The sequence below is a fragment of the Anabrus simplex genome, chromosome 9 (assembly GCF_040414725.1).
Source record: "Anabrus simplex isolate iqAnaSimp1 chromosome 9, ASM4041472v1, whole genome shotgun sequence".
Classification (NCBI taxonomy): Eukaryota; Metazoa; Arthropoda; class Insecta; order Orthoptera; family Tettigoniidae; genus Anabrus; species Anabrus simplex.
In genome coordinates, this window is record NC_090273.1 from 165,476,796 (window position 1) to 165,503,711 (window position 26,916).

A 26,916-nucleotide genomic window follows, 5' to 3' on the forward strand; every position below is an offset into this window, starting at 1 on the left:
AGGAAAGGATGTGATACATGTCAGCCAGGAACCGAATTGTGCCTAAGGTAACGTAGACAATATAACTCCGTTGAAGTCTAGAGCCATTAGGTACATAGAGGGATAGCATGGAACTACCTCGTTACAGTAGTTCTACTAGTTTCATGTATTGTCGAGTAATAATTTCTGTTTTCTCTCTTTTCGTAACAGCCTGCAAAGGCAATATTATCTTTGATAATCTGAAAAGATATCACTATAAATAGATGTTTCGGTCTTTTTCTGCCATAACGCTATATATGAATTGAACTCCAACATTCAGTTTATATTACTCTTTCTCTGTTCAATCTCTAAGCACCTGCTTTATATGAACATTCATTGCATGTACCAATTATTAACACAATTCACAATAGTTATTTAAGTTACTCCTTCTAATTTTGTATACGGCATGTATCACATATTATGAAATTATGAAACGATTACAATAAATAATACCCTCTCCCTAATCTATGATTTTCGAGATTAAGGGAGACGGGTATCTTGAATCTTGACATTTTGAATAAGTTAGGATTCAAACGGAAAGTCTTGGGACGGTATTACCCACTGTCTTAGGTGTATCTGCCTCAACGCTGGAAGGATGACCTATTTTATTGGCATATACCACCTGTGTTGGTATTTTATTTGTGCATCTTTAATTTATTCAAAATTTATCGTTGATGACAGAGGCTACGTTCTTTAATTCTGATTATGCTCTCGGTGTAACAGGGGTGTAAAATTTAGGCAACTTCGAGTTAGCTGTATTAAGGCTATGTTTTGGATTTAATTTGGTTAATTGTGAAAAAGTTGAGTGGGGGAAACAACCTTGGATGGAATTTGGTTTTGAGTTGATCGACCCTGGTCCTAAGTTCGAGTCTAAGGGGGGCTCATTTAATGAAAATAGTTATTGTGATGGAGATAGAGCAGATTAGGGAGTTGATGCGGGAGATGCTTCGTGAAAATAGCGAAGATGTTAAAGAAATGATTCGTGAAAATTGTGAGGACATTCAGGAGAAAATTTCCCAGAATAGTGAGGAATTTCAGGCAAATGTTAGGGAAATAATTAATTAGAATAACGAAAACATTAAAGATTAAAGAAATGGTAGATAAGGTACAGAAGGAATGTAAGGAAGGAAGAGAAGAGACGATCAAACAGCTAGGTAACTTTAATGTGCGATTAGAGCAAACCATGGAACGGCAAAATGAATTAGTTGAACAACTTAAAGTCTATCGTGAGCAATGTGAAAAGGCTACCGAGCAATTAGGAAAGCAGGAAGGGTTCGATAAGATGATCGGTACAGCGATTGAGCGTGCAGATTGTGTCGAGGCCCAAACTGCGAGTATGGCGGAGCAATTAGAGGAACACATTAAAACGACAGTGGCATATCAGGAGACCACGAGTATGTAAGTGGAAGTGACTATAAGGGGAAATATGTCAGACTCAGGCTAGACTAAGTGAAGTTCAACATCAAACCATGACGTTGCGTAACGAATTTGCCGAGTGAATAGTAAAGCAGATATCCGAAGCAAAAGAGCAAACATCAGAAGAAATCATCGCGATCCGAGAAGAGGTCTGTAAGAGGGATGACAAAACGTCGGATAGGATTGAGGAGTGGTCTCATAAAATCAAGGAGGTGAAAATTAAGGTGGATATCCACAAAAACCTAATTCAAGAAGTGAAAGAAGAGGTAGGAGAATTGAATCTACAAGATATAACAGAGGAAGACCAGTATCAATCATCCAAAGAATCGAAATGGGGACTACGAGAAGAGAAGAAGGAAAGTAATCAAGAAGATATGAACAAAGAAATGAATGATGAACCTAAGAGAGAGGAGAAGCAGTCGATCTCATCAAAGAAATTGGGGACAAAACAAGAAACAGAAGAAGTGGCACAGTAACACGAGAGGAGGTCGGTCAGGACCATGACTAGGGTCACACACGATCACCCAAGAGCGAAGAGGAGAGAGGCGACGATACGCAGCAAATATGAGCCGACTAACAGTGCAGTGTTCTTTCCGAAAACATAGATTACGGAAAAAGAAATACCGATGTTACTGTGGAAATTCTGGCAAGAGAAGGAAAAAGAAAGACGAAAGGATCGAACATTATGTTCAAAGAACGAGTACCAGGGATATAAAGATAAATCCCTATATCTTAAATTGTAATACCGGACTGACAGAAACTGATTTGTTACGTCAATTTACAGTTATACCACTCACCAGGAAATAGTAGGATAGACATGGTACCATCGGATGAGAATGCTGAGGAAGAGGAGGATGACCAGGACAGAGACGATGATGATGATCCACTGGACAACGAAGAGGACATTCCGGAGGATGCAGAGGTCCATATGATGTCGACTGAAGAGCAAGAAGACCGAAACGACCAGTGGTGTGAAGTATATCAAGAAATGTATCAGCGACGTGAAGCCTTAGGACAAATCTGTTTTCTTCTCGAAAGAGAAAATTGATGGTTAAAAATAAAATCTCAGAGACCAAGGACAGTTAGAGAGGACAGTTCTCAAAATGGAATTATAGATCAAGAAATTCGAAACTCCGTTCCAAACAGAGGGGCAGATGTGACCGTATCGTCACATTGAATATTTATTCGGAAATATATGTATGCGGGAAGTATGTATGCTTGGAGTTTCTTTATCAGAACAGGAGCTCGGTTGCATCACATTATGTAACATCTTCTCCAGCCTGGCGCCTAACCTGGGTTATAAAATCCCCGAACTGAGCGCGCGTGAAGAGGGAAGACAAAGAAAGTATAGTTTCTACTGACTCCGCCCCTAAAACAAATCTCGACTCACAGTAGAGCCAACGTGAGGTGATTTTAGAAGTACTTTCGGGATAATAACGTTTAAATTAATCATGAAGCATATGTCGGAGTAACAGCAAGAATAATGGATCATTGACAAAATTATAAATAAAAAAAAATATATATTATTTATGAAATTACGTAAGATGCTCTGGCGTCCTCACGCTAGCTGTGAACCAGACACCCAACAGGGGTTCCCCGTTAGGCTCTTGATTTTGACGGCCGAATTACGACTAAACCACTGATCATTTTTGCGTTCCGATTACACCTCGTATTAGTGATTGGTGAGCCACACAATTTGCCACATCGCTAGTTGTAGAAGTGTTTGAATATGATATTTTGATAATCATTGTCTTATTGAAGTTAGATTTCGTGAGAATCCATTTGTAGTTTATTTCAAGTGAAGGGGTTGAGACACTTATGACATGTACAGTAGGCTCATCAAATGTGGTGATTTTTTCCACCAGAGTTCTGTTTACTTTTCTTATTCCCGGGATCATGTTGTGATTATGTGGAATTTGTTTATTGCTTTCTTTTAATCTATATTTTACATATAATTCATTCGGACTATATTTAATTTAGGCGGCCACTCTAAGACTAATCTAAGAGGAAATCGGTGTTTTGAAGTTGTACATTGTGTGTCTTCCCACGGAAATATCGCGCATTCGCAAGGTCATAACTTATTACTGTAAATAGTCAAATGTTTTATTATGATGAAGTTTAGAAGGGTAAAATTATTTTTGTGTCATATTCAACAGCCGGAATGTATTGTAGGGTTGATCAATAATGAAACCAATTATACAAAGTTAAAACTTAGAAAGGTTATTCAACCTTCCTCAAATTATATGAATCGAGTGAAGGGACACTCATGTTCTTAATTAATATATGTATGGAATGTTTAGTCAGTAAGTAAAATTTGACACCGTAATTTCAATAACCCACATAGAGACACTGGTGAAGATGTGGATCGAAAAGTTTACTTGAGTGTCAGCACGGACCTGATTTCCCGTTGCTTTATTGAGTGTCAAATGTATTTATTTTAAAATTTAATCATCAAGGTTGTAGAAAGTGTTTCAATGAGAGCTAATTAAATCTTTAGGAAAAAATTATTTGTGCCTATCTTTGCCGATATTAGCATCCTGACCTCTTCCGTTCATTTTATGCCTATAAGTTAGATATAAATTGGTTTTAGTTCGTATCCACGGACGCACCATGCCCTTAAGAGGCTTGTGCTCATATCTTGGAACGGAAGGGTAGCGGTAGGCCTCGCTATGCTGTAATGGGCATTTGTCAAAATCCAAATGAGGCGGCATTTGTCACTAGGCAGAAAAGGTCCCTTGACTTATTTTCTGTAGCGCGTGGTCCCATGTGTTAAGACCCGGTAGGGGTAAATTTGTGTTGTCTCAGGGTCCCATGAGCTATGGGAGATGATGGGAAAGGTCCCAGTACAAACTGGGACCAATCATCAACCTCAAAATTAGGTAAATCGACCTTCAGTGTACAGCTATGACAGACAAAACAAGAACCCACACCTTGTGGTTTATCATCAGAAATGGCGGTTAGTCATCTAGAATTACTATTGCCTGGAGGTCCAGAGCCTGAAGTATTACGTGGGCACTGCCTAGAGAAGTGCCTAATGACCCACAGTATCGGCAAGAATTTTTAGTGGAAGAGATTCTACCCATGGTAGGCTTAATATTGAATAAGGCCCCAACCTTAGGACAATTCCGCTGGAAATGATCAGTGGAGCCACAATTAAAACATGCACGAGAATTACGCGGCTTGGAAGCAGGTGAAGGGGTGGTTTTAGTATCCTGAGGAGAAGACATGCTCATAGGAGGGGGGGCTAATGCAACGCGTAACTGGTCGGTGTATCGAACACCTTCTGCAGAAACAGTGGCAGCTTCCAACTGAGCGAAAGTTGCTGGTCACGGTGAAGGAGCGAGATAGGACCTATAGTTCGGGGCAAGACCTTCAACAATGCTGGCAACCATTTGAGACTCAGAATAGTGGAGCATGGAGCTTAATGTTCTGAATATATTCAGATAACGACTCATTCAAATGCTGCACTCTGAAATAGTGCTTCTGCAGTAATGAAGACAAGGCGCGGGAAGGAATGAAAAATTCAAGCACATGTGCGTGAAACTGATCTATGGTCCATCTTTCTGAAATGGCTCTAACAGTATGCTCAGAAAGACCTCCAGATACATGTGGGTATAGGATTTGAAACATGTGATCTTTACTGAGATTGTACACAATTGCTTGATCCTTAAACTCGATTAAAAACCGAAGGAAAGAAATAACCTTGTCAATAGAGTTAGCCGAAAATTTAGAGACTCCCTTAAACACTGTAGTCAACGGGTGAGGTAGGTTGGAGAAAATATGGGGGAAGGCAGGTGCAGGAGGAGCCTGGGAAGGCTTAGAGTGGTCCTGAGGGGTTACAGTGGCATCGTACCCTTGATTCGGGCACCCTTGCAAAAAGGATGCAGTACTGAAATTGAGGTTAGGGCTTCCATTAGCCTGCAATGTTACAGGCGCAGATAATCTCATCTGTGAAATGTTCTCTCAAATTTGAGAGACCATCGGAGCAGCAACCTAAAAGAGCACTTGATATAGGTGGCACTAAGGCAGGGGGATGGTTTTGCACCGCTGCATAAGAACCAGGTTGTGTATCAATAGAGGGCGGACACTGAGCCACGGTAGAATTACCAGTTGCCACAGGGAAATTGGTACAGATACCGACATGCGAAGAATATACATTACATGAATCACTTGTCAACAAAGCAGAAGGTCCCAGGAGAGCATTACTCACACCCGACTCCTGAATAACACTAGCACTAGTGACCACAGTACACGCTTGAGAAGCTACAGATGCGGAACCAGAGTTAACACTTTCACACGATTCAGAAGGTGTAGACCCTTGAACCTCAGGACTGGGCAACTCATTCCCTTCAAGCAAGCCTCTGATTTTATCCAGTATTCTTGAAAACTGTACTATAATATGGATACACACTCCTGCCGCTCATTTGCTGTCAATTTATCTCTTATACGCGCAGCGAGCCTATCTATCGGCTCTGTGTTCGGATGGCTGTATTAGTACCTCAATGGACTCCCAGATGTCACGAAAAGACAGCAATAGTAACTTTTGGATTTAGTTTAAACTTTTCTCGAGAGAAAGAGACACTAAGCTCATCTGTTTGGAACAAATGAATTAATCAAACCGCGTGTGCTTACCGCATGGCGAGTTGAAGTGTGCTGCTTGCGAGTACATTCTCCTTTAAGCTTCAAAATACGTGTTTTCTTTCGTTTTATTGTTTCCATTGTAATAGTAGTTTATTGTTTGTTATATTTTGTTTATATTCAACATTTATTGGTGTTCTCAAGTGAAGTTTAGTTTAACATATCGCGCTATTAGATTTCCGTGGCACGAGTAGGCCTATTTTTTAAATGGCTGGTTCAAGTTCTAGGCTAAATACTTCCGATGTTGTGGATTATTTAGATCCTTTAAACGATGACAGTGACTTTATAGCCGATAGTGATTCGGATATTAGTCCGACTCATTGGCTGAATGGTCACCATTGAGCCCTTTGGTTCAGAGGGCCCAGGTTTGATTCGTGGCCAGGTCGGGGATTTTAATCGCCTTTGATTAATTCTTCTGACCCGGGGGCTGGGTGTTTGTGTTTGTCCCAACACTTTCCTCTTCATATTAAGACACAGTTCGCACCCGCGAGCCCACAACTGTGTGAAAATCTGTAGATAAAGAAGAAGAGTGATTCAGATTCTACAGGTAGTGATGATAGGAGAATGTCTTCCAAAGCGCAAATGCTGACTCTGGAAGGTACGTGTACAGTTCTTTTACGTCAGGTGCAAAAAACAAAAAAACAAAAATATATCATGTTATACAGAATTAAATGCTCTTTTTTTCAGAATTACTGAACAACAATATCACTAAAGAACAGATTACTTTTTTAGTATTTGAAAACCAATTTTTATTTTTTATAATATATTTCCTAATTTTATAATTTTTTAGTAGTAAAATATGCCAAAAATAATTTTGGGATATTTTTTCCTAAAATCATATTGAATAGTGTGTTATTGTTTTTCAATTTTCTACCCGGGGATTTCTTTACACGGCAATTTTTTTATTTTAACATGCATAATCATGAAAAAAGCCTCCGTGGCTCAGACGGCAGCACGTCGGCCTCTCACCTCTGGATACCATGGTTCAAATCCCGGTCACTCCATGTGAGATTTGTGCTGGACAGAGCGGAGGCGGGACAGGTTTTTCTCCGGGTACTCCGGTTTTCCCTGTCATCTTTCATTCCAGCAACACTCTCCATTCTCATTTCATAGCATCTATCAATCATTAATAAATCACTTTGGGAGTGGCGACCCCATCATACTAATAGCCTATATCTGCTTCATTCATTACATCCCTGACCCGGTCAATGACTGGAATACAGGTTGTAGGTTTTCATTTCATTTTCATAATCATGAAAAATTGTCTGAGTGTTTTGGGCTTGACTGGTGAAAATAGCCTGAGAGCAAAAGGGTTAAGAGACAACAAATCCCTAATTCTGTACAGGTAATGTAGTAACTGTGCCTTAACCCACGCTAACTGGTCATGGGAGGGCTCAGAAGCACACAAAGAAATAAGAATGCCATTAAATTCTGTCAATTTATCTTTAACAATGGCCAAAGACGCACGCAATTCGTCTGCATTTAACACACGGATGGTTACAGGCAAATTGAGGGACTGTTTCAACAAGCTCGTGTCGTCTCTGACATTGCCTGTGGAATTCAGTTTACGGATACGAAGTTTGTAAATTAGTTCTAACTTTCTCAAATGGAAAGGATTAGGGACAGCACGAGCCATCCTGACAGGTAGAAACTAAATTTCAAGGCGGTTTACGAATTCCAGACCCTAAGCCCTTTTAGGTTAATTACGACCACCGTTCACTTTTCTTTTGTCCCCAATCAACCACGCTCTGCTACCAATATTTTACTGGTTTCCAGGTTATACAATACAGAGTTAAGAAAAGGGGAAAAAATTTAATTACTCAGCACCTTAAACACTTGGCACCAAATAAAACATCAGATGAACTGCGCCAATACAAAGAAATGAACGTCAGGTTGGGCAACGTGACGACTAAGATAAAGGAATCTGGAGCGGGTCTGGGAAATCTACTGGTGCTTTTGGGATATGAAGGCTGCAGGTTTCCAGAAAAATCAACGGTGATCCCTTGATTTCAAGATATTACTTTCCAAAATAAACATTACCAAGAAAATTCGGAACAAAAACCATCTATCCAAACAATTCAGTTATGCTATTTCCAAAATACAAATTAGATGTAGTTGCCGAGAGTTTTCCTCTTACGCCAAGAGGTTAACTAAAGCTATCTTAACATAATGCAACTTTTACAATACATTTTTGAGGCTAAGAGGAAACACAAGATACAAATACAATATTAAATGAAAGTTAACGCGCTTTTTGACATTCGCGCCACATAATGGAAATTGAGTGGCGAGTCTGGGCGAGTAGAGTAAACTCCTATGTGGAAATACAAGCGAACATTAAATATAAATTAAGGTGGAACTGAAACCAAGGTGGCTCATCCCGGGAGGGAGGATTCGCCGACCTGTGTCTGATTGCTGGACCGACGAGAAAATGAAAGACCACAAAATCTCGCCTCAATTTCTTAAGAAGGCAAGGCTGGCCCCGGTGTGATCACCGAGTGACCAATCAGAGCACAGGAGTTTTCCTATCGCCACCCAGATCCACCAATCAAAACCCTTTATCACATCGCGATCTTTTCTAGAACATTACCTAACTCTAATCGCGAACTTTTCCATCTTCCAAAATTAGTAAAGAGATGCTTCTAGAATCGACAGGGGCCGACACACCCTGTTCCGAAAGTCCGCGTGACAAAATTTTCCAGAACACTACGAAATACCACAGAATAATAATAATAATAATAATAATAATAATAATAATAATAATAATAATAATAATAATAATAATAATAATAATAATTTACAATCTAGTAGTTACATTTCAAATTTAGATAGATAGAGGGAATACAAATAAAATATTCTACAATGATATTTTACACCATCTAGTAAACCTTTCTTTCCAGAGACATATTCCACAGGTCTCATATTGATGATGAAAAATGATTAAAACAATCAGTCGATCTAATTCGCAATGCCTTATTTCTGTAGGTTATAATGAAGTAAGACATTGCCTTGAAGTGCAGAGATATATATCATTCAAGTTACAAGTTAAAATAACACAATCAAATACGCAAACACGAACTAAAATAGAGTCAATGGGATAAAAGTATAGTTAACCAAAATACACTAATATAAAGGACATGATTACACATGATAAAAAAAGACCACTATCCCTCATGAAACGGATGATGAGGTCTGCTGACTATTCGTCATCTCGTAGGATGAGGGAAATGGCATTCGGGAGTAGCAGACTACGGTGTAGATCGGCCAGGTCCACGCACTCCGTAATGATGTGTACCATGGTTAGAAGACCGCAAGCAAGTACACACTAGGGGGCGTTCACCCTTCAGTAGGTAGGAGAGCGTTACTATGCCATGGCCAATCCGAACACAACATAGTACTACTGCTTCTCTCTGAGATGGGAGATAACCAGATGTCTCTGCTGAAACGAATGTCACTGGCTGGAGCCCTGTAAGGCAATGAGGGCAAGGTAACAGCCCCCTTGGCAGCCTTATCAGCTAGCTCGTTTCCTTCTACACCCATGTTGCTTGAGAGCCACATAAACGAATTCTGGTGCCGGCATCCGAACACCTGGCCAGCAGGTCCTGAATCCGTTGCACCAAAGGGTGCCAAGGGAAACATGTATCTATAGATTTTAGCACTATCAAGGAGTTAGTACACAGCAGAAATTGCCGGCGCTCATCGGACAGTGCGTACCGCAGAGCTTCACAGATAGCATAGAGCTCTGCTGTGAACACACTACAGATTTTTGGTAGAGGAAGAAGAAACCTATCATTGTTAACAACGAATGCACAGCCTACTCCTGCTTCTGCCCTCGAACCATCGTGAAAACAACGACCGAATCAGGGTACCGGCCAATAAAACACAGGAAGTCTCCAACTGGTTGCGTTGCTCGAGGGTAAGCAGCGTACAGCTGACAGATTCCATTGTGGAATATGCAGGGATAGCTTGGGTGAAGTGGCATCTGTTGCAAATTTGCAGCATAGGACAGATGCATTTGCTGGCGCCGCAGGTGTAAAGATGGCACACCACATTCAGCGAGCAGGCTAGCAATGGGGCTTGTACAGAAAGCTCCCGTTGCCAACCTAACTCCGCTGTGGTGACTGCTATTCAGTTTGGCTAAGACGCTTTGCCTTTCTGATCCATATGCTGCACTGCTGTAGTCTAACCTTGATAAAATATGTGCCCTATAAAATCGTAGGAGCACCGTGCGGTCTGTCCCCCACGTAGTGCCACTAAGAAACTTCAAGATATTAAGCTTTTTAGCGAATTTCGCTTTTAACTGCCATACGTGTGGCTACCACGATAATTTGCTATCGAAAAGGAGCCTAAGAAATCTGTAAGTGTCAACTACGGGAAGTCCCTAAATAAAGCTCAGGATAAGAGTGAAGAGTGTGTCCCAGCAAAAGTGCACAACAGAGGTCATTGCAGTTGACAACCGAAAGTCATGTTCTAAGATCCACTTTCCACTCTCCTAATTGCTTGCTGTAATTGTCGCTCGGTTCTTCGTTGAATTTCAGGATCAGAAAAGTCGACGGAGGAAACAAAAGAATGGTTTGCCACAAGGCAGTGTTCTCGCCCCTATGCTCTTTAATATCTATACGAATGACCAACCTCTTCCAGTTGGCACCAGAAGCTTCACATATGCGGATGATCGAGCTATTGCCACTCAAGCAAACTGCTTTGAGGTTGTAGAAGAAAAATTATCAGAGGCTCTTTCTGAACTATCCTACTACTACAGAGGAAACCAATTGAAGCCTAACCCATCTAAAACTCAGGTATGTGCCTTCCATTTAAAGAACAGACAGGCGTCAAGGAAATTACAGGTAGTATGGGAAGATACTCAACTAGATCACTGCCTAACACCTAAATATCTAGGTGTAACATTGGATCGTGCTCTCACCTACAAACAACACTGCATGAACATCGAGCAGAAAGTGTCGGCTAGAAACAACATCCTTCGCAAGTTGTCTGGAACCAATTGGGGTACACATCCAAAGACGTTGAGAACTACAGCCCTGGCTCTGTGTTACTCCGCTGCAGAGTACGCTTGCCCTGTTTGGTACAGATCAAGTCATGCTAAACAAGTTGACCACAGTTCACCTAGAGCCACCGGCGAGTGCAGACGTACGGAGTGGAGGGTCCCTGGAGTGGGAGAAGGTAGTGTAAGTGAGGAGTGTTGGAAGTCAGCGAGGTGCTTACAGGCAATGATTGGTACAGAGCAGTACAGGGCGAGCATAGGTGGTTGGGAGGGAAGGAAGAAGAAAGAAGAAGTGAAGACAAGAAGATGCAGAATAGAACTGGATAAAATAGGATACTTTATACTTTCTGCAGCGGTGATTTTGACATTGCTTTGGATTGGGGGAGTAGAACTGAACCCAGGTCCGACTTACAGAGGAAATATGAGCTGGGAAGACATGGAAACAATCAGAAAAATCGTAACAGAGGTGGTAGCAGAGACATGTCCCCTCGAACAAATCAAGACCATGATCAAGGAACAAACGAGGGAGTTTGAAAAAATGAAGGGGTGGTTTCAGGAAAAGATAGAAGACACAGCTTCACAGGTGAGAAGAAATGGTGAAGAAGTTTCAGCATTAAGAGAGGAGATAGGGAGATTGCAAGAGGAGGTATCGAAACTGAAAGCCGACGTAGTTGTTAACACCCGAAGTCGCAGAAATAAATGCTTATTTATATATGGAGTGCAAGAGGGTAAGAAGGAAGATAAGACGAGTATAGTTTATAAAGTAGTGGACTTAATTCAGGGTAAAATGAAAATAAATTTTAGTGAAGTGGACATTGATGATGTGACAAGAGTGGGAAGATTTAGAGGTAATAGGCCTATCAAAGTGCAATTATTTTCTACACTGATGGCTGATACAGTGGTGCGTAATGCAGGTAACGTGCAAGGAAAAAAAATATGGATAAGGAGGGACATAGGAGCTGAAGAGTGGAGGAATGAAAAAACTCTTAAAAAACACATGATACGAGCTAGGCAGCAAGGGTTGAATGCAGTCATCAGAGGACAGGAATTAGTGGTGACAGGCAACAGATGGAGGAGAGTATGGTCGGTGAATAGACTGATGGACCTAGAACGAAGGATGAAACAAGATGAGGAGGCTAAGAGAAGTGTAGTGAATAACGGGGATGACAAACGAGTGGAAGATAATAGGCAAGTGAAAGATAACGAGGGTAGAAGTGTAATTATAGGAAGTAGTACTGAAAAGTGTCAAGAGAGACAGAACGAGGTGCTAAGTGGAAGTATGAACAACGGTAAGGAAAGAGCAGTGGACGGGCAATGCAGGAGAGAGGCTGAAGATCAAAGGGGTGATGGGGGAAAGGAGAGTGAGCAACAAGAAGCTGAGAGAGCTGAGTGTAGTGGTGTAGTTAGACAAGATCAGGGTATAAAAGTAAGGCCAGTGTTAACCTATGAGTACCTCGATCAGAAGTTGGGTTGGAGCGCAGGGAGAGATAGAAGATATATTTGTAGAAGAAGTAGAGATGGAGGTACTGAGATTGCATTGGTGTAGGGTATAAATGCTGAGTGATGGCAGATGAGTGTGTGTTAGGGCTGAATTGAGGTGTTGGAAGTAGAGGTGGTATATGTTGAAATGTGGTGTTGGAAAGGTATGGAGATGTAGTTATGATATGTTATAGGGTTGAAATGTGGTGTTGGAGAAGTGGTGGTATAAGATGGTGGATGACAGTTTGTTGATATTTGGAGCTGGAGGAGTGATGGTAAATGTGGTGTTGGATAAGTGTTGTAATTTGGCTATTTGTAAATTTTGGTTTGGGGGAAGATGGAGTTTTTGGTAGGAAATTATGATGGATATTAGGATGAGTATGAGTGTATGGCAAATTGAGCAAATTATGATGTGTTATAGGGTTGAAATGTGGTGTTGGAGAAGTGGTGGTATAAGATGGTGGATGGCAGAAGGTGAGTGTATTTGTAGAAGAAGTAGAGATGGTGGTACTGAGATTGTATTGGTGTCTGGTATAAATGCTGAGTGATGGCAGATGAGTGTGTGTTAGGGCTGGATTGTGGTGTTGGAAGTAGAAGTGGTATATGTTGAAATGTGGTGTTGGAAAGGTATGGAGATGTAGTTATGATATGTTATAGGGTTGAAATGTGGTGTTGGAGAAGTGGTGGTATAAGATGGTGGAAGGCAGAAGGTAAGTGCATTTGTGGAAGGAGTAGAGCTGGTATGCTGAAGTGTGGTGTTGGAAGTATTGGAGGCTTAGTATGATATGTTATAGGGTTGAGATGTGGTGTTGATAGCTATTTAATTTTTGGGGCTGGAAACAGGTGAGTTTATTATCATTTTGTATTGTATTGGTGACTGGTATAAATGCTGAGTGATGGCAGACGAGTGCGTGTTAGGGCTGAAATGTGGTGTTGGAAGTAGAGGTGGTATATGTTGAAATGTGATGTTGGAAAGGTATGGAGATGTAGTAATGTAACTCGGCTATTTGTAAATTTTGGTTTGGTAGAAGATGGAGTCTTCAGTAGGTAATTATGACGGGTAGGATGAGTATGAGTGTATGGTAAATGTAAGTTATGATATGTTATAGGGTGGAAATGTGGTGTGAGAGAAGTGGTGGTATAAGATGGTGGATGGCAGAAGGTGAGTGTATTTGTGGAAGGAGTAGAGCTGGCATGAAGTATTAAATTATGATATGTTATAGGGTTGAAATGTGGTGTTGGAGAAGTGGTGGTACAAGATGGTGGATGGCAGAAGGTGAAGAAGAAGTAGAGGTGGTATATGAGGTAGGGTTGGTGTGGTATTGCTAAAATGGGTGTTGGAGTATTGCTGGCCAAAATTTTTGGAGGCGTGATTGGTATTTGTTATTCATTGTCGAAATTTCTGGAGATGAGAGGTAATTTTATTATGGGTGTTATGACGGAATGAAATGAAATGAAGCAATGTTAACGCAGATTGGTAAAAGTTGCGGTATGGTTGATTGGAACGCAATGACGGAATAGGATGGCCGGGTTGGTATGCAATCATGTAATGGCGGGTTTGGAATGCAACCTGGTAATGCTGCGCTTGCAGCTTATGCTGGAGTAGGTCAGGGAACAATAGAGGTGAAGAAAATGCTGAAGTAAGAAGGCTGAGTACGTGAGAGTGATAACAAGCATGGAGTTGTAACACCAGCAGTAGAATGTAAACATTGACCAGGCTGTTGTGAATTGATGTAGATGGAGTTGGTTCTGGTATAAAACCGGGACGGTATTGTTTATTTCATTTGATGTTATTTAGTATATAGGGGAGAGGGGTGGCTCAGGTTGGACTATTCTTATTAATTTTATTTGTTATTTATTATTATTATTGTGAACATGTATTCGGGGCTGAATGCCTGTTTTGTTCACTAATAAATACAATACAATAAACAAGTTGACATTTCTCTAAATGAAACATGTCGACTCATTACTGGCTGCTTGAGACCAACTCCACGAGATAGAATCTACTGTTTGGCTGGAATCGCCCCACCAGATATAAGAAGAGAAGTTGCATCCATGAATGAGAGAACTAAAGCACTTGCCTCATGTGCACACCCATTGAATGGATATGAATCTGCCCACCGAAGATTGAGGTCTAGGAGGAGTTTCCTGAATACAACCGAAGATTTATACGAATCTGCTCAATCCACAAGGTTGAGATTATGGAGAACTAGAAATCCTCAATTTGCTGGTTGGATGTTACCAATTGAACATCTCCCTCCAGGACAAGAGGAACATTGGTCTACGTGGAAATCGTTGAACAGGCTTCGCACTGGGGTTGGTAGATCAAGAACCAATATGGTAAAGTGGGGCTTTCCTGGCACATCCAGACAATGTGAATGTGGTGAAGACCAAACCACAGCCCATTTCATGAACTGTAGTAAATGTCCTTTAAGTTGCACAATAGAGGACTTGATGGCTGTGACACCTAATGCCCGTGATTTGGCAAAATTCTGGGCAGACACTATTTGATATGTATGTCATTCCAGCAGCAGCGACAATACAGTTTATGGCAATCACGAACAGCGACACTGAGAACCAATACCTGTGGGACTCCATTTTCCTGAACGTGGTATTGCGAATATGCCCTCCCTACTCGGACACGGAATAGATGGAGGGAAAATAATTTGCAATACCGGCAAGTTACCTCGGAAATTCCATTGATGCAGGACTGATAGGATGCTGTATCGCCATGTGGTATCATAGGCCTTTCAAAGTCAAAGAAAACAGCCACAAAATGCTGTTTTCGGAGAAAATCATCATGGATTAAACTCTCCAGGCGTACCAAGTGGTCAGTAGTCGAGCGAGCAGCTCGAAAAGCACATTGGTACTTGGACAAAAGTCCCTCCAGGCACCACATAAGTCGGCGATTCACTATCTCTCAAACAGCTTACACAGACAATTAGTTAGGCAAATAGGTCTGTAACTTCCTGCATATTTAGGATTTTTGTTAGGCTTGAGGAGAGGAAGTACTATATCCTCTTGCCACTTTGACGGAAACTCACCCTCTATATAGATTCGGTTGAACACCCCAGGGAGATAGAAAAGACTGTTCTCACTGAGGTGTTTCTCAACATCTGGTTATGGACATTACAGTATCTGGTCCGGGAGACGTGTCCCTACAAAGTGCCAAAGCGCTGCGTAGTTCCCACTAAGTAAAGGATACGTTATAGTTCTCTGAAGCTTGAGTGGCAAAACTAGGATGACGATGTTCTGCCTCCCGCTTCAGAGATAAGAAATACTATGGTAAATCCCAGAACCGGATACACCTGAAAAATGGCTTGCAAGATGGTTAGCAACCGAGGGTGCACCTGTCACGATGCGGCCTGCAATGGAAATTCCCGGTACTGAGGAGGATGCTTGCACTCCGGAAATATGCCGAAATTTGCTCCACACTTGAGCTGACGGTGTATGTGACGCCATAGACGACACATACCTTTACCAGGAAATTTTCTTACTCTGTCGAATAAGAACTCGCGCCTTAGAGCGGAGTTTATTAAATGTTGGCCAGAGTACCATTTATGAGCGTGACGTTGTCCTCTTATAGCAGGTGCAATTTCTTCGTTCCACCAAGGAATGAGCTTCCACTGAGGAGTTCGTGAAAAGAATAGAATGGACTCAACAGCAGCAAGAATAACTCGCGTTAGATAAGTTATATCGTCGTCTATGCTTTGGTTATTTGTATCATTAAAGACAGCTATTGATGTAGACTTTGACCAAACAGCACGTTTAAGAATCCATCGGGCAGGAACCTTGTTGGATTTCTGTTTAACAAAGTAAGAATAATAGGGAAAAGGTGACTGTCACAGAGATCATCATGTGTATTCCATTGGATCAGGGGAACGAGCGTTCTGCTGCAGAGACTATTGTTAATCGGCGAATAAGTGTCATACACTGCGCTGAAATGCGTTGCTTCACCTGTACTCAAAATGCATAAATCCAGCTCTCGTATTAATCTCTCCAACTCCCTTGCTCTGGGGCAAGGCATTGTAGAGCCCCATAATGGATTGTGGACATTAAAACCACCCAATAAGAGGAATGGAGGTGGGAGCAGATCTATAAGATCAATTACATCATTGACGTGAAGTGGCTCACCTGGTGGAAAATACACATTACACACTGTTGTTATGATAGGCAGTGGTACTCATACCACAACCGCTTCCAGTGGGGTTCTTAAGGGAACCTCTTTGCTGTGGGTGTCAGTACCAACTCCACCAGAAGCCTGGTGGGCTCAATGTCGTTCTGTCGAGTATAGTCAAAAATTTCTCAAGACCGTGTGATGACCTGGTCTCAGATGGGTTTCTTGAATACGGACTATACTCACAGCGAACTAATTAACTGGCACAGCTCAGTAAGATGCTTCCATAACCATTACGATTCCACTGTAACAATATCATAGTGTGGACTTCTGAGCTTTAGGTTTGAAGCAGCGAGATGCTACTTAACCTACACCTACCGAAGATGGAGATAAATGTTTCTTGGTATTCCGGGGACGGGGTTTTTTCCTACAAGGGGAGTGCACAGGTTTTCCAAGAGGAAAATCTGCTGGCGCAGACTCAGACCCTCCACGTGGAGGGCATGAGACCCTGTTTGTATGAGGTGGAAGAATGCCTTGTAGGGACCTTCTTCTCGCCCGCCGTCGATTCTTGTTTAGACGGGCTGGGAAAGTAATAATAATAATAACTTAAATGTTTCCACCTTTTCAATACAATATATTCACAAGATTACAAAATTATACGGTACTAGTTTCGACCCATCTAGGGGTCATCATCAGTCGAAACTAGTACCGTATAATTTTGTAATCTTGTGAATATATTGTATTGAAAAGGTGGAAACATTTAAGTTATTATTATTATTACTTATATATTGTTCAATACGGACCAAAAACATGAAATTCATAACCATCAACGGGCTGGGAAGTAAACTCCCAGCCCTGGTCGACGATGCCACCTTGCTTTCGGCGATCTCTTGAGGGTATACCAGACAGTTCTGATCTCGAGGAGAATGAAGAGCAGGGCAGGGAGTTGTGGAATCCTCCGCGCCATGAGCTTCTCTTCCACACGTACCACACATAGATGGATTCGAACAAGATACCATGTGCCCGAATCTCTGGCACTGACAGCACCGCGTAGGAGGCGGAATGTATGGACTCATATCGCAACGATAGGTTGTAACCTTGACTTTCTCTGGCAACACTGACAGTCTGAAGGAGACTATGAACGCACTCGTGCCAAAGTCTTCACTGTTGAGTTTGCGCGTGATACACCGGACATGTGTCACGCCACAGTGCTTCATGTCTTTCATCAATTCATCGTCAGTATTCAGGACGAGATCACGGTGGAAGATAACGCCACGAATCAGATTTAAGGTTTTGTGCTCTTCCACTCTGACGGGGATTTCGCCAAAGTTCGATCTGCTTGGAGCGCAGTGCTCGTCTTAAGAAGCACCAACCATTTTCTTAAGATCCTCAAGTTTGGCGTATACTCCTTCGATGTGTCAACTGAAAAGGAGCGATTTAACCAGCTTGAACGTTTGCCCATTGGTTCTGGTAGCAACCAGGAACCTAGGAAAGCTGGAACCCAAACTAATCCACTGTGCTTGTTCCCAGGGGGTTGCCCCCTGTAGAGAATCAAATGTTAAAGACTTGGGTAGCGAACTACATTACAGACTACAGACTATGAATCTCACGTTAGACCCGTATTGATGGTTGAACTTACAAAATTGTACAAAATTATTTTGATATTCTCCTTGTGTGGTTTAACTGTTGGCTTCGTTGTTATGTTCCAACATGGGCTGATATACATAAGCATTATTGTTGTTAAACCATCTGGTTTTTAGTCTGAGATAATCAACGTCGTACCTCTTTGTCTCTTCGAGGGCATTCATTTAAAATCGTCTATTTTATAGGAGAATTGCTAAGGGTCTGTGATTCAAATTCAACTGATTTCAGCTGCAAGCTCTTATGAAACATGTTTCTATCGGTTTTCAGGATGACCCAATGCCAGGTCGAAACATGTCTATGTCTGGGTAACGTTTTGTCTTAATTGGACGCAAAGTATTATAGTGTTGACTATGAGGATATCACAATCATTTTGTAGAATTTTGTAAGAAACTACCCATGGCAGGTGGAAGTTGTTTCGATGCCATGCCTGAAATCATCCTCCCTGAATGCCACCCACTCCGATAAGGGGCCTATGTAGCCGAACCCAGCTGGTCGTAGCAGGTATTGCCCGGGGTCCGATGTTCGACGATGCCTAATACGCGATGACTGAGGCAATGACCACTAGGACTCCCTTCCTCCAATCACCCGCAATAGCACACACCCCATAGTATGTACAGAGTAATAAATATAGAGAAAAAATTAATGTCCTTCTGGCATTCGGCTGTGCGGGGACCTAAGTTATCAGTTGGATACTACTGCAAGGGTAAATGGCGCTCCCAACCGAAGGCTTCGTGGGGTCACCAGCACATCTCTGAGCGGCACGCACATCAATAATTTTGAATCGGTCCACAATTAACTCTCAAAAAAAGATAGAGGGGACTGATGGCCACATGACCCTTTTAGTCACCTTTTATGACAGGCACCTTTCAGTTGCTTCTTACGACAGGCAGGGAATACCGTGGGTGTATTCTTAGTCTGCGTTCCCCACCAACAGGGGTTATAAGCAAGACATTGGTGATAAAGAGAAGGGGGAAGCAAATTGATGCAGGATTGCATATGGAGATCACTAGAGTATGAGGAACATGATCTGGAAGACGGAAGTGTTGCATACTGACACAATCGGCAGACCTGGACAATGATGAAAATAAAAGAGAGTAAAATCCAGGCCAGAGAGGTCAAATTTTTAACTGGCATGAGAAGAAAGACAAGAAAGGAGAAATGAGGATATCAGGAAGGCAATCGGTGTAGAGATTAAACTCAAGTTATTTGGACGTGTTCAGACAGAAGATTGAAGGAAAGAGAACAAGATTATGGTAGTTGACTGATGATGACTCACCTCAATATAGAGACACTTGGGAGGGGTGATGTCCTGTGTAAGGTTCAGACCATAGTTATCTCCTATAGACTTCATGTATCCAGCCAAACTTTTGCTGTAGTTGGTAAACCACTGCACCTGCAACACAACATTTGTCCACCTTTCAGAAATGACCTCCATAACATGTTCTTTCCTGATCTTCTAAAACATTTTCATAAATCTCCTGTTGGTGGTCGTTCAGGTGTGTTCAAAACTAGAGAACAAATTTGTAAACTCTTTATATGGAAAACTGTGGACTGTCAAATCCGTACTCTTGTTAAATCCTGTAAATTTGTAACATCAGCAAACCTACTCCTAATACTAGTTTAGGTCTGTTATCATCTGAGCAATCATCTCATCCAAGGGAGAGATTATTGATAGATTACATTGGGCCATTTCCACTGTCAAAGAACGGTCATCGTTCCGCACTTGTGTCGACACATTCTCACGTTTTACATGACTAACGCTTCACTTCTATTTGTTCTTGTCGACTCTTAGTAAGTGATGATGCCCAAGCTTTTACGTAAGTTCAAATTTGTAACTTCTACTTTTCACTTGTCCATTTCCCATGTACTGTAACTACAACTCCATATTATTCCAAATCAAATTATGACAAAAGGATTAACAGAAACCCCAGATCTCTTCTCATCTCATATGATACAAGCTTCATGTTGTCCATATTGATGATTCCTTAATTCAATCTTTATTTTTTTTAAACGGGACATTCCACCTGATCAATACAATAATTTACAGTTCAATTATATTTTATATTGAAACACTAGGACTTTCATTGGGCCACCCTAAGCTACAAATGTGCATAAGCTTAAATAATAAAATAGCGCTCTTCAATTATTAAAAGATTATGTGATTGTTGTTGCTTTTAGTAGTTAAAAGGTGTAAAGTTGAGAGATGTTGCCAAGCCTGGGACGCACCAAGTGGGCTGTGTTGATGGTGCACTCTTTTAACTGCCAATTGGACATTTATGAACAACAACAGTGATATAATCTTTTAATTATTGAAGAGTGTTATTTTAGTATTTAAGACTGTTAGATTTATCTGTCTGAGGGTGGCCCAATCAAAGGGCCAAAAATAGTCCTACTGTTTCAATATAAAATATTTATTGTAATGATCAGGTGGAACATTCACTCCCTTTGAATTATACATTGAGTATCACTCATCTAACAACTCAAAGTGGGATTGATCTCTGCATTGGTTGACTTTAATACTGCTGTTCATGAAAGTCACAAGCAATCTCCTGCTTCGGTAATCATGGCATTTACTCCTAACTCCTTTTGTTATATATCTAATTTTTTATAACTGGCTTTACGTCGCACCAACACAATTAGGTCTTATGACAACGAAGATATAGGAAGGTGCTAAGAATGAGAAAGAAGCGGCCGTGGCCTTAATTAAGGTACAGCACCAGCATTTCCCTGATGTGAAAATGAAAAACCATTTTTGCTGACAGTGGGGTTTGAACCCACTATCTCCCGAACATAAGCTCACAGATGCGCGTCGCTATCTCGCTCAGTACTCCTAATTCTCCATTGCCAAATCTTGAGTCTATCAACGATCTGTATTACTTGGCAGTGTGCTTGTAAACATTTAAGACTTTCATATGCTAAATTTCAGGACAAGGGCACACCATCTGTCGGTGGGTGGCCAGGTATTTGTATAGATTTACATTAGCACATTACACCACTTTATTAGTAATTAGGTCCGAGATTTCAAGGTCCCTGCACCATCTTGAAATTTGTTACTCCTGTATCTTTATTAGCGAGTGATCCTGAAAAAACACCTTATTCTTCAGTATTTTATGTGTAATACGTTAACGGTGACCATTTTATTGATGCAGTGTAGTGCCTGGCTGACTAGCCCTCCTAAGGTGTAACTTATGTCAGTATGTAAATTTGGTTCAGTGGATATCCCTAGGTTTACAAATTGTATCCGATAGTTCTATGTCAGAATTTTAGGTCTTTTGTAAATAGCAGGTTATGTAAGAACTGCAATTAACTTTAATTCAGTGTAGGGTACTTCTGACATGGTCACTGTATTTTTTTTTGTAATTTATGGGTAAACTCTTTAATTCATTTATTATTTTATTTTCAAAATTATACTTATCCCAGAACATGCTAGGTTCCTTAGTGATGGATCTATCAGTGATCTGTGGGGCTCTGAAAGATATCACCAGGTCAGCTGTTCTTGAGCTCTACATATGCAAATTCGACGCTTTTCTACCGATTAAATGAAGTCATTTATATAACAAAACCAAAAGAGAAAAATCTAAAGAGACATTCCTTAAAATCAAGTTCTTTGTTCCTCGTGTCAAAAGTTTTCCAAACTTTTCTGGATGTTCGTTTTGCCTTGTATGGAGGCTTCTTTCTGGTGGGTATGTGAAGTGTTCCCGTTGCTGCAGTCCCAATGGCATCACTTTCTTGGGTCGTAAACAGCACGCTGCACGAACGACCTGAACGGAAGTTTCCTATATCATTGTGGTTGGTCTGTTGGCCGATGTCAACGATTCCACACGAACTGGATTGATGCAAACATGGATGTTCCTGCTGTGAATGGCATCAAGAATCTCACTTGTGTCATGTGCCATCCTCTCCCCAAGTTCAAATTTTCAGTGTGCTGGCTATATGTTTGTTTTTAACCATCTTATTGTTCTGAAACAAATTTGAACATTGTGTAATGTACTTTTGGAACTGCCTGTAATGCCACACACTTTTGTATCTGGTCAGCCTTTCTAGAAACCCTCAGTTATGAAAATTACCAGCAGATTTGGGTAGGTAAGATTTGATTGGTTAAGAAATATTAGAAGGTAAACTCTGCATTCCTATTGGTCACATCTTATGTTTGCCCATTTCCTGTTTTACAACAATCTTTTCTGCTTGACCGGCCTAGACGTTGGATGTGTGGGTAGTTCCAACTTTCCTTGAGGTTAAGCTAATTTAAGTTTGTAACTTCTTTTAAATTTAATGTAACTTGTTTTCTAAAAATGGTTTGTGGTGTTTACATCCTAGTTTGTGGACCAGGGGCAACAGGTGAGTGGCCTATTAAGTGGTCCTGGGAGTCAGGATACGACTTGGTATGGAATGGGAGTGGGCACCTCGGACATATTCTGAGTCATGGCCCTCCTTGTGCTCAGGCGGCTTGGACTATACAAATCATCAGTGGTCCCTAACCTGTTACAGGAGACTTCACTGGGACTACTGTAAGTAAGGGTACCATTCTACTACACAGAATTTTCACCGAGCATGTTTAGAATGTTTTAAGCAAGTCTTGGACCTGTGGGAGTAACGGGTCCCACTCCCATTTGACAGACAAGAGACTTCTTGGGAACTTGGCGAACGAAATTTAATTTGATGAGAAGGTATCAATATTAATGGCGCTTATGGAGGAAAGATGCCTTTGCTGGCGGGACCTTGTGTTTACAGTGCACTATGTCTTCTGGTATGGGCTAGAGTAATCTTGTTACTTTCATTGATCTGTCTCAGCTTTATGTCTGGCTTTGACAAAATGAAAGTGACTGAGGTATGAGTGATGCTAGTAATGCCATTCCTTTTGCAGCCAGTCCCTGCTATGAATGGTGTGAAAATATTGCTCATAGGGTCGGTTGGTGCATGCATTTCAGTGGGCTTGGCAGACTGATATGTAATAGCAACTTATGGCTCGGTGAGGAAAGCAACGGGAAACTACCTCACTCCTCATTTCCCTAGTATGCCTCTTCAGTGATGCCCAGGCCATCTATGACAGCTGATGGCAGAGCTGTTGAGGATCCAACCAGCCTTCAGGCTGATGACTAAACATACACATGGAGGAAAGAAAGTACAACTGCCTGAGTCAGCAAAGAGGATGCATCTAGATGTGTTAAAAATTAAATAATTGAAAGAGGTTCAACCTATTCAATACATAGGAAAGAAATTTAGTGATTACATTTTATTTAATAGTAAAAATAAAGTCAAAGGTTTTGACTGTTCTCCAATATTCATAAACATTGTGAATCTTCACCTATCATTGCGTGTGCCATACTACCATTCTTAATATTACGTACTGTTTCATCTTATACCGATCCAGAGTTTAATTAATCTTTTTCTTTTTCATATGCATTGTTTTACATGTTTTTACGGCTGACGATGACCTGGACTAGGGTCGAAACTGGTCCCATTTATTTTTACTATTAAATAAAATGTAATCACTACATTTCTTTCCTATGTATTGAATAGGTTGAACCTCTTTCAATTATTTAATTTTTAACGTTAATACTTTCAATACGGAACAATGAAATTTTTATCTCTAGATGTGTTAGGCGTTAATGATCTTCGGTAAGGGGAGATAATGAGAAAGAGATTATACTTGACGAGTGTTAAAAATGGTGCATAGTGAAGTTTGTGAAGTTGCTCTGTGTTAATCTAGCCAAATCCTCATTTATAGTTTCATCTAGTTGTCGGGAGTGATCAAAATAGTTTAATTAGTGTACCGTTAAGAGTGTACAAATTCAACATGAACTTTAAGGCTGTGCAGAATAAGGTTCCATCATTTAAAGATTGGATGAAAAAATTTCAAGCTGGTATCAACCAAATGACTATTGCTGCTAACAGTGCTACCAACTTTGACAACATATTCCAGGATCTCCGCTCTGACTTTACTGATTTCCAAGCCACTGGTGGTGCTGAATTTGCCTTTAAAAAGGAGGAGCAACAAACAGTGAAAGTGCAGGAGGGAAAAATGGACCAAGCAGAGTAATACTCCCGGCAAAATTGCCTCCTCATCTACAGGATTAGTGAATGCCCAGAGGAAGATACTCAATAGTGGTGAAGCAGAAGCTAAATATTGACCTTACCATGGACAGCAATGACTGGTCTTAGGCTGGTAGCCTGTACAAGAACTGCTGCTGATGTTTTAACAACAAGGAAGAGGCCGATAATCAGTCTGACAAGCTAAATGCGCCCTCAAAGGGATGGGTCACCTGCTCATGGAGTCTCTTACTGTCACTAGAAAAGGAATGCTCAACGAGGCGCATGAGCTGGTGTGAAGACGAGCCTGGTTACAGGATGGTTGAATAGTGATAATGGAGAATGGCAGGAAGAAACATTATTTAAACGCACCCATGGAGATGGATATACTCTTCAACCAGTTAGACGTAGACAACAAAAGAAAATGACAGTCAGTTTAAGTGTGTATTATAGTGCTTTATTTTTGAGTGTGAATGCGATCAAGTCACTGATCTCTATACATGGATGGCTGGTTGCTTGGGTAGCAGTAAGCCGAATAGAAGATGACTGGAGTAGTAACATGGCAGTGAGCGCACGGTGCAATAGACCACGAGGAGCGCGCTTGAGTTCCTTCGACCATACAAACAGATAGAGAGGTCGCTCCCGATGTTTCTACCGGCCAAGTGTGGCACCAACTCTGAGCGATCAGCTGATGTAGGGCAAAACAAGGCGGTCTTCCATAAGAAGTGCATTACCGAGTGTTTTTAAATCCCGTTTTAAGCGTGCTCCTTGTGATTAATTGCCAACGGCCGTAGCCGTGTTGAAACACCGGATCCCGTGAGATCTCCGAAGTTAAGCAACATTGGGTGTGGTCAGGAGTTGGATGGGTTGCCACGCGTTGTTGGTGGGTTGGTAAGGGAATGGAGGAGCGGAAAGGAACTGGCCACCCTACCGCACGTAAACTCCGGCTCAGGAACACCTCTGCGGAGTTTTGGACCTGCCTTCGGGCAGAATAACCCTTACCTTTACCTTATGATTAATTGATTTAAACTATTCAAGATGGTAACAAATGCTATTCCTTTCCTTTTTGTATGAAAAGTGTTAAGTATCACTTTATATGTGTGTTTACATATCAGTTAAGCGTTACGGTGTCGTGATTAGGCCTTACGTGGTTAACACTATAATTACCACTTTTCTATACACTAAAACGACGCATTATCAACTCTACGCTATAAATCACACATTTACAAAGGAATTAAGATTAAACACATCACTAGTTTACATATTTTACTCGCTCAATTGAAACCACGCGGTGTAGGGGTAACGTGCATGCCTCTTACCCGGAGACCCCGGGTTCGATTCCCGGCGAGGTCAGGGATTTTTACCTGCATCTGAGGGCAGGTTCGAGGTCCACTCAGCCTACGTGATAATAATTGAGGAGCTATCTGACGGTGAGATGGCGGCCACTGTCTAGAAAACCAAGAATAACGGCCGAAAGGATCCGTCGTGCTGACCACACGACACCTCGTAATCTGCAGGCCTTCGGGCTGAGCAGCGGTTGCTTGGTAGGCCATGGCCCTTCGGGGCTGTTGCGCCATGGGGGGGGGGGGATTGAAACCACGTGTTACTTCTGCATGTTAGTAAGATATTAATAAAACAGGGGAACCATGCTTGTACTACTACGATTAACACAAATACGAATTCCTAAATTTAAATAATACAAATACGGTACATAATATATCGAAACTATCAAAGTATGCATGAGTGGCAGATATAAATTGAGTACTATTTGGAAGAGGTACAACGTTCTCTCCGTCAGTTCAAATCAAACTATTTCCTAACATAATGCAATTGTATTGATTACATAGTAAACAAGTGACTGTCAGCATGCCCAGGTGTACCTGTACGGCAAATACGCCGTGAAATACTTAAATATCCATCGAAAAACACACAGTAAACTATCATTTTGCCATTACAGGAGAAGTGGGTGTGGTTGACCTGCGGGCTCATATTAAATGGCTTCTACAAGCTTCAAACAGGCCGGAATGACTAAAATAAAAACATTCTCTGAAAGAGGAAGAATTGTGCTATCTTCGAATGAATAAAAAGAAAAACCGAGTTTTTGGCTCAAAATTCAGTCATACCTCCCCTTAAGAATACATAATTTTGTGGCATACATGTATACAATTTACAGCAATGTTTCCAGGAACTGTTTTTCACTCCCGATCGCTAACTGCATGTATACAGCACCTAAGTTAATATTTGTCGGCCGTTATTATACACTAATTTTTATTGCTATCCCGGGGATTTACTGACCTCGGAATGATGTGCAGTGTTCCCAATGTCCTTATGCTTTGAGTGAACATGTCCCTATTGTAACTACTGCAGACTATTGAAATACTGAACAGATAAACGTTGACTCAACTAAGTGTAAATAACAAGGATAATGGGCGCCACCTGCAAAACAATTGCAGGAATATTTAATTATGTAGAGCAACGAGCCACTCCCTCTCCCAAGGCGACGGTCATCAGGCTGACGAGGCTCCAGACTTGCTTTATAACCTTACCTGTTGCTATATAACCCCTGAAATTAAATTTG

At 41.3% G+C, this 26,916-nt stretch overlaps 1 protein-coding gene across 2 annotated transcripts in view; it reads right to left on the reverse strand.

Annotated features, from left to right (window-relative positions):
- LOC136881178 (DNA replication complex GINS protein PSF1) overlaps positions 1-26,916 on the reverse strand; it is a 198,838-nt gene that overhangs the window by 22,698 nt on the left and 149,224 nt on the right. For both annotated transcript variants that reach the window (XM_067153854.2, XM_068229284.1), the window contains one exon: positions 19,585-19,701. In XM_067153854.2, coding sequence (XP_067009955.1) covers positions 19,585-19,701 — 117 coding nt within the window. The remainder of the gene's footprint in view (positions 1-19,584; positions 19,702-26,916) is intronic.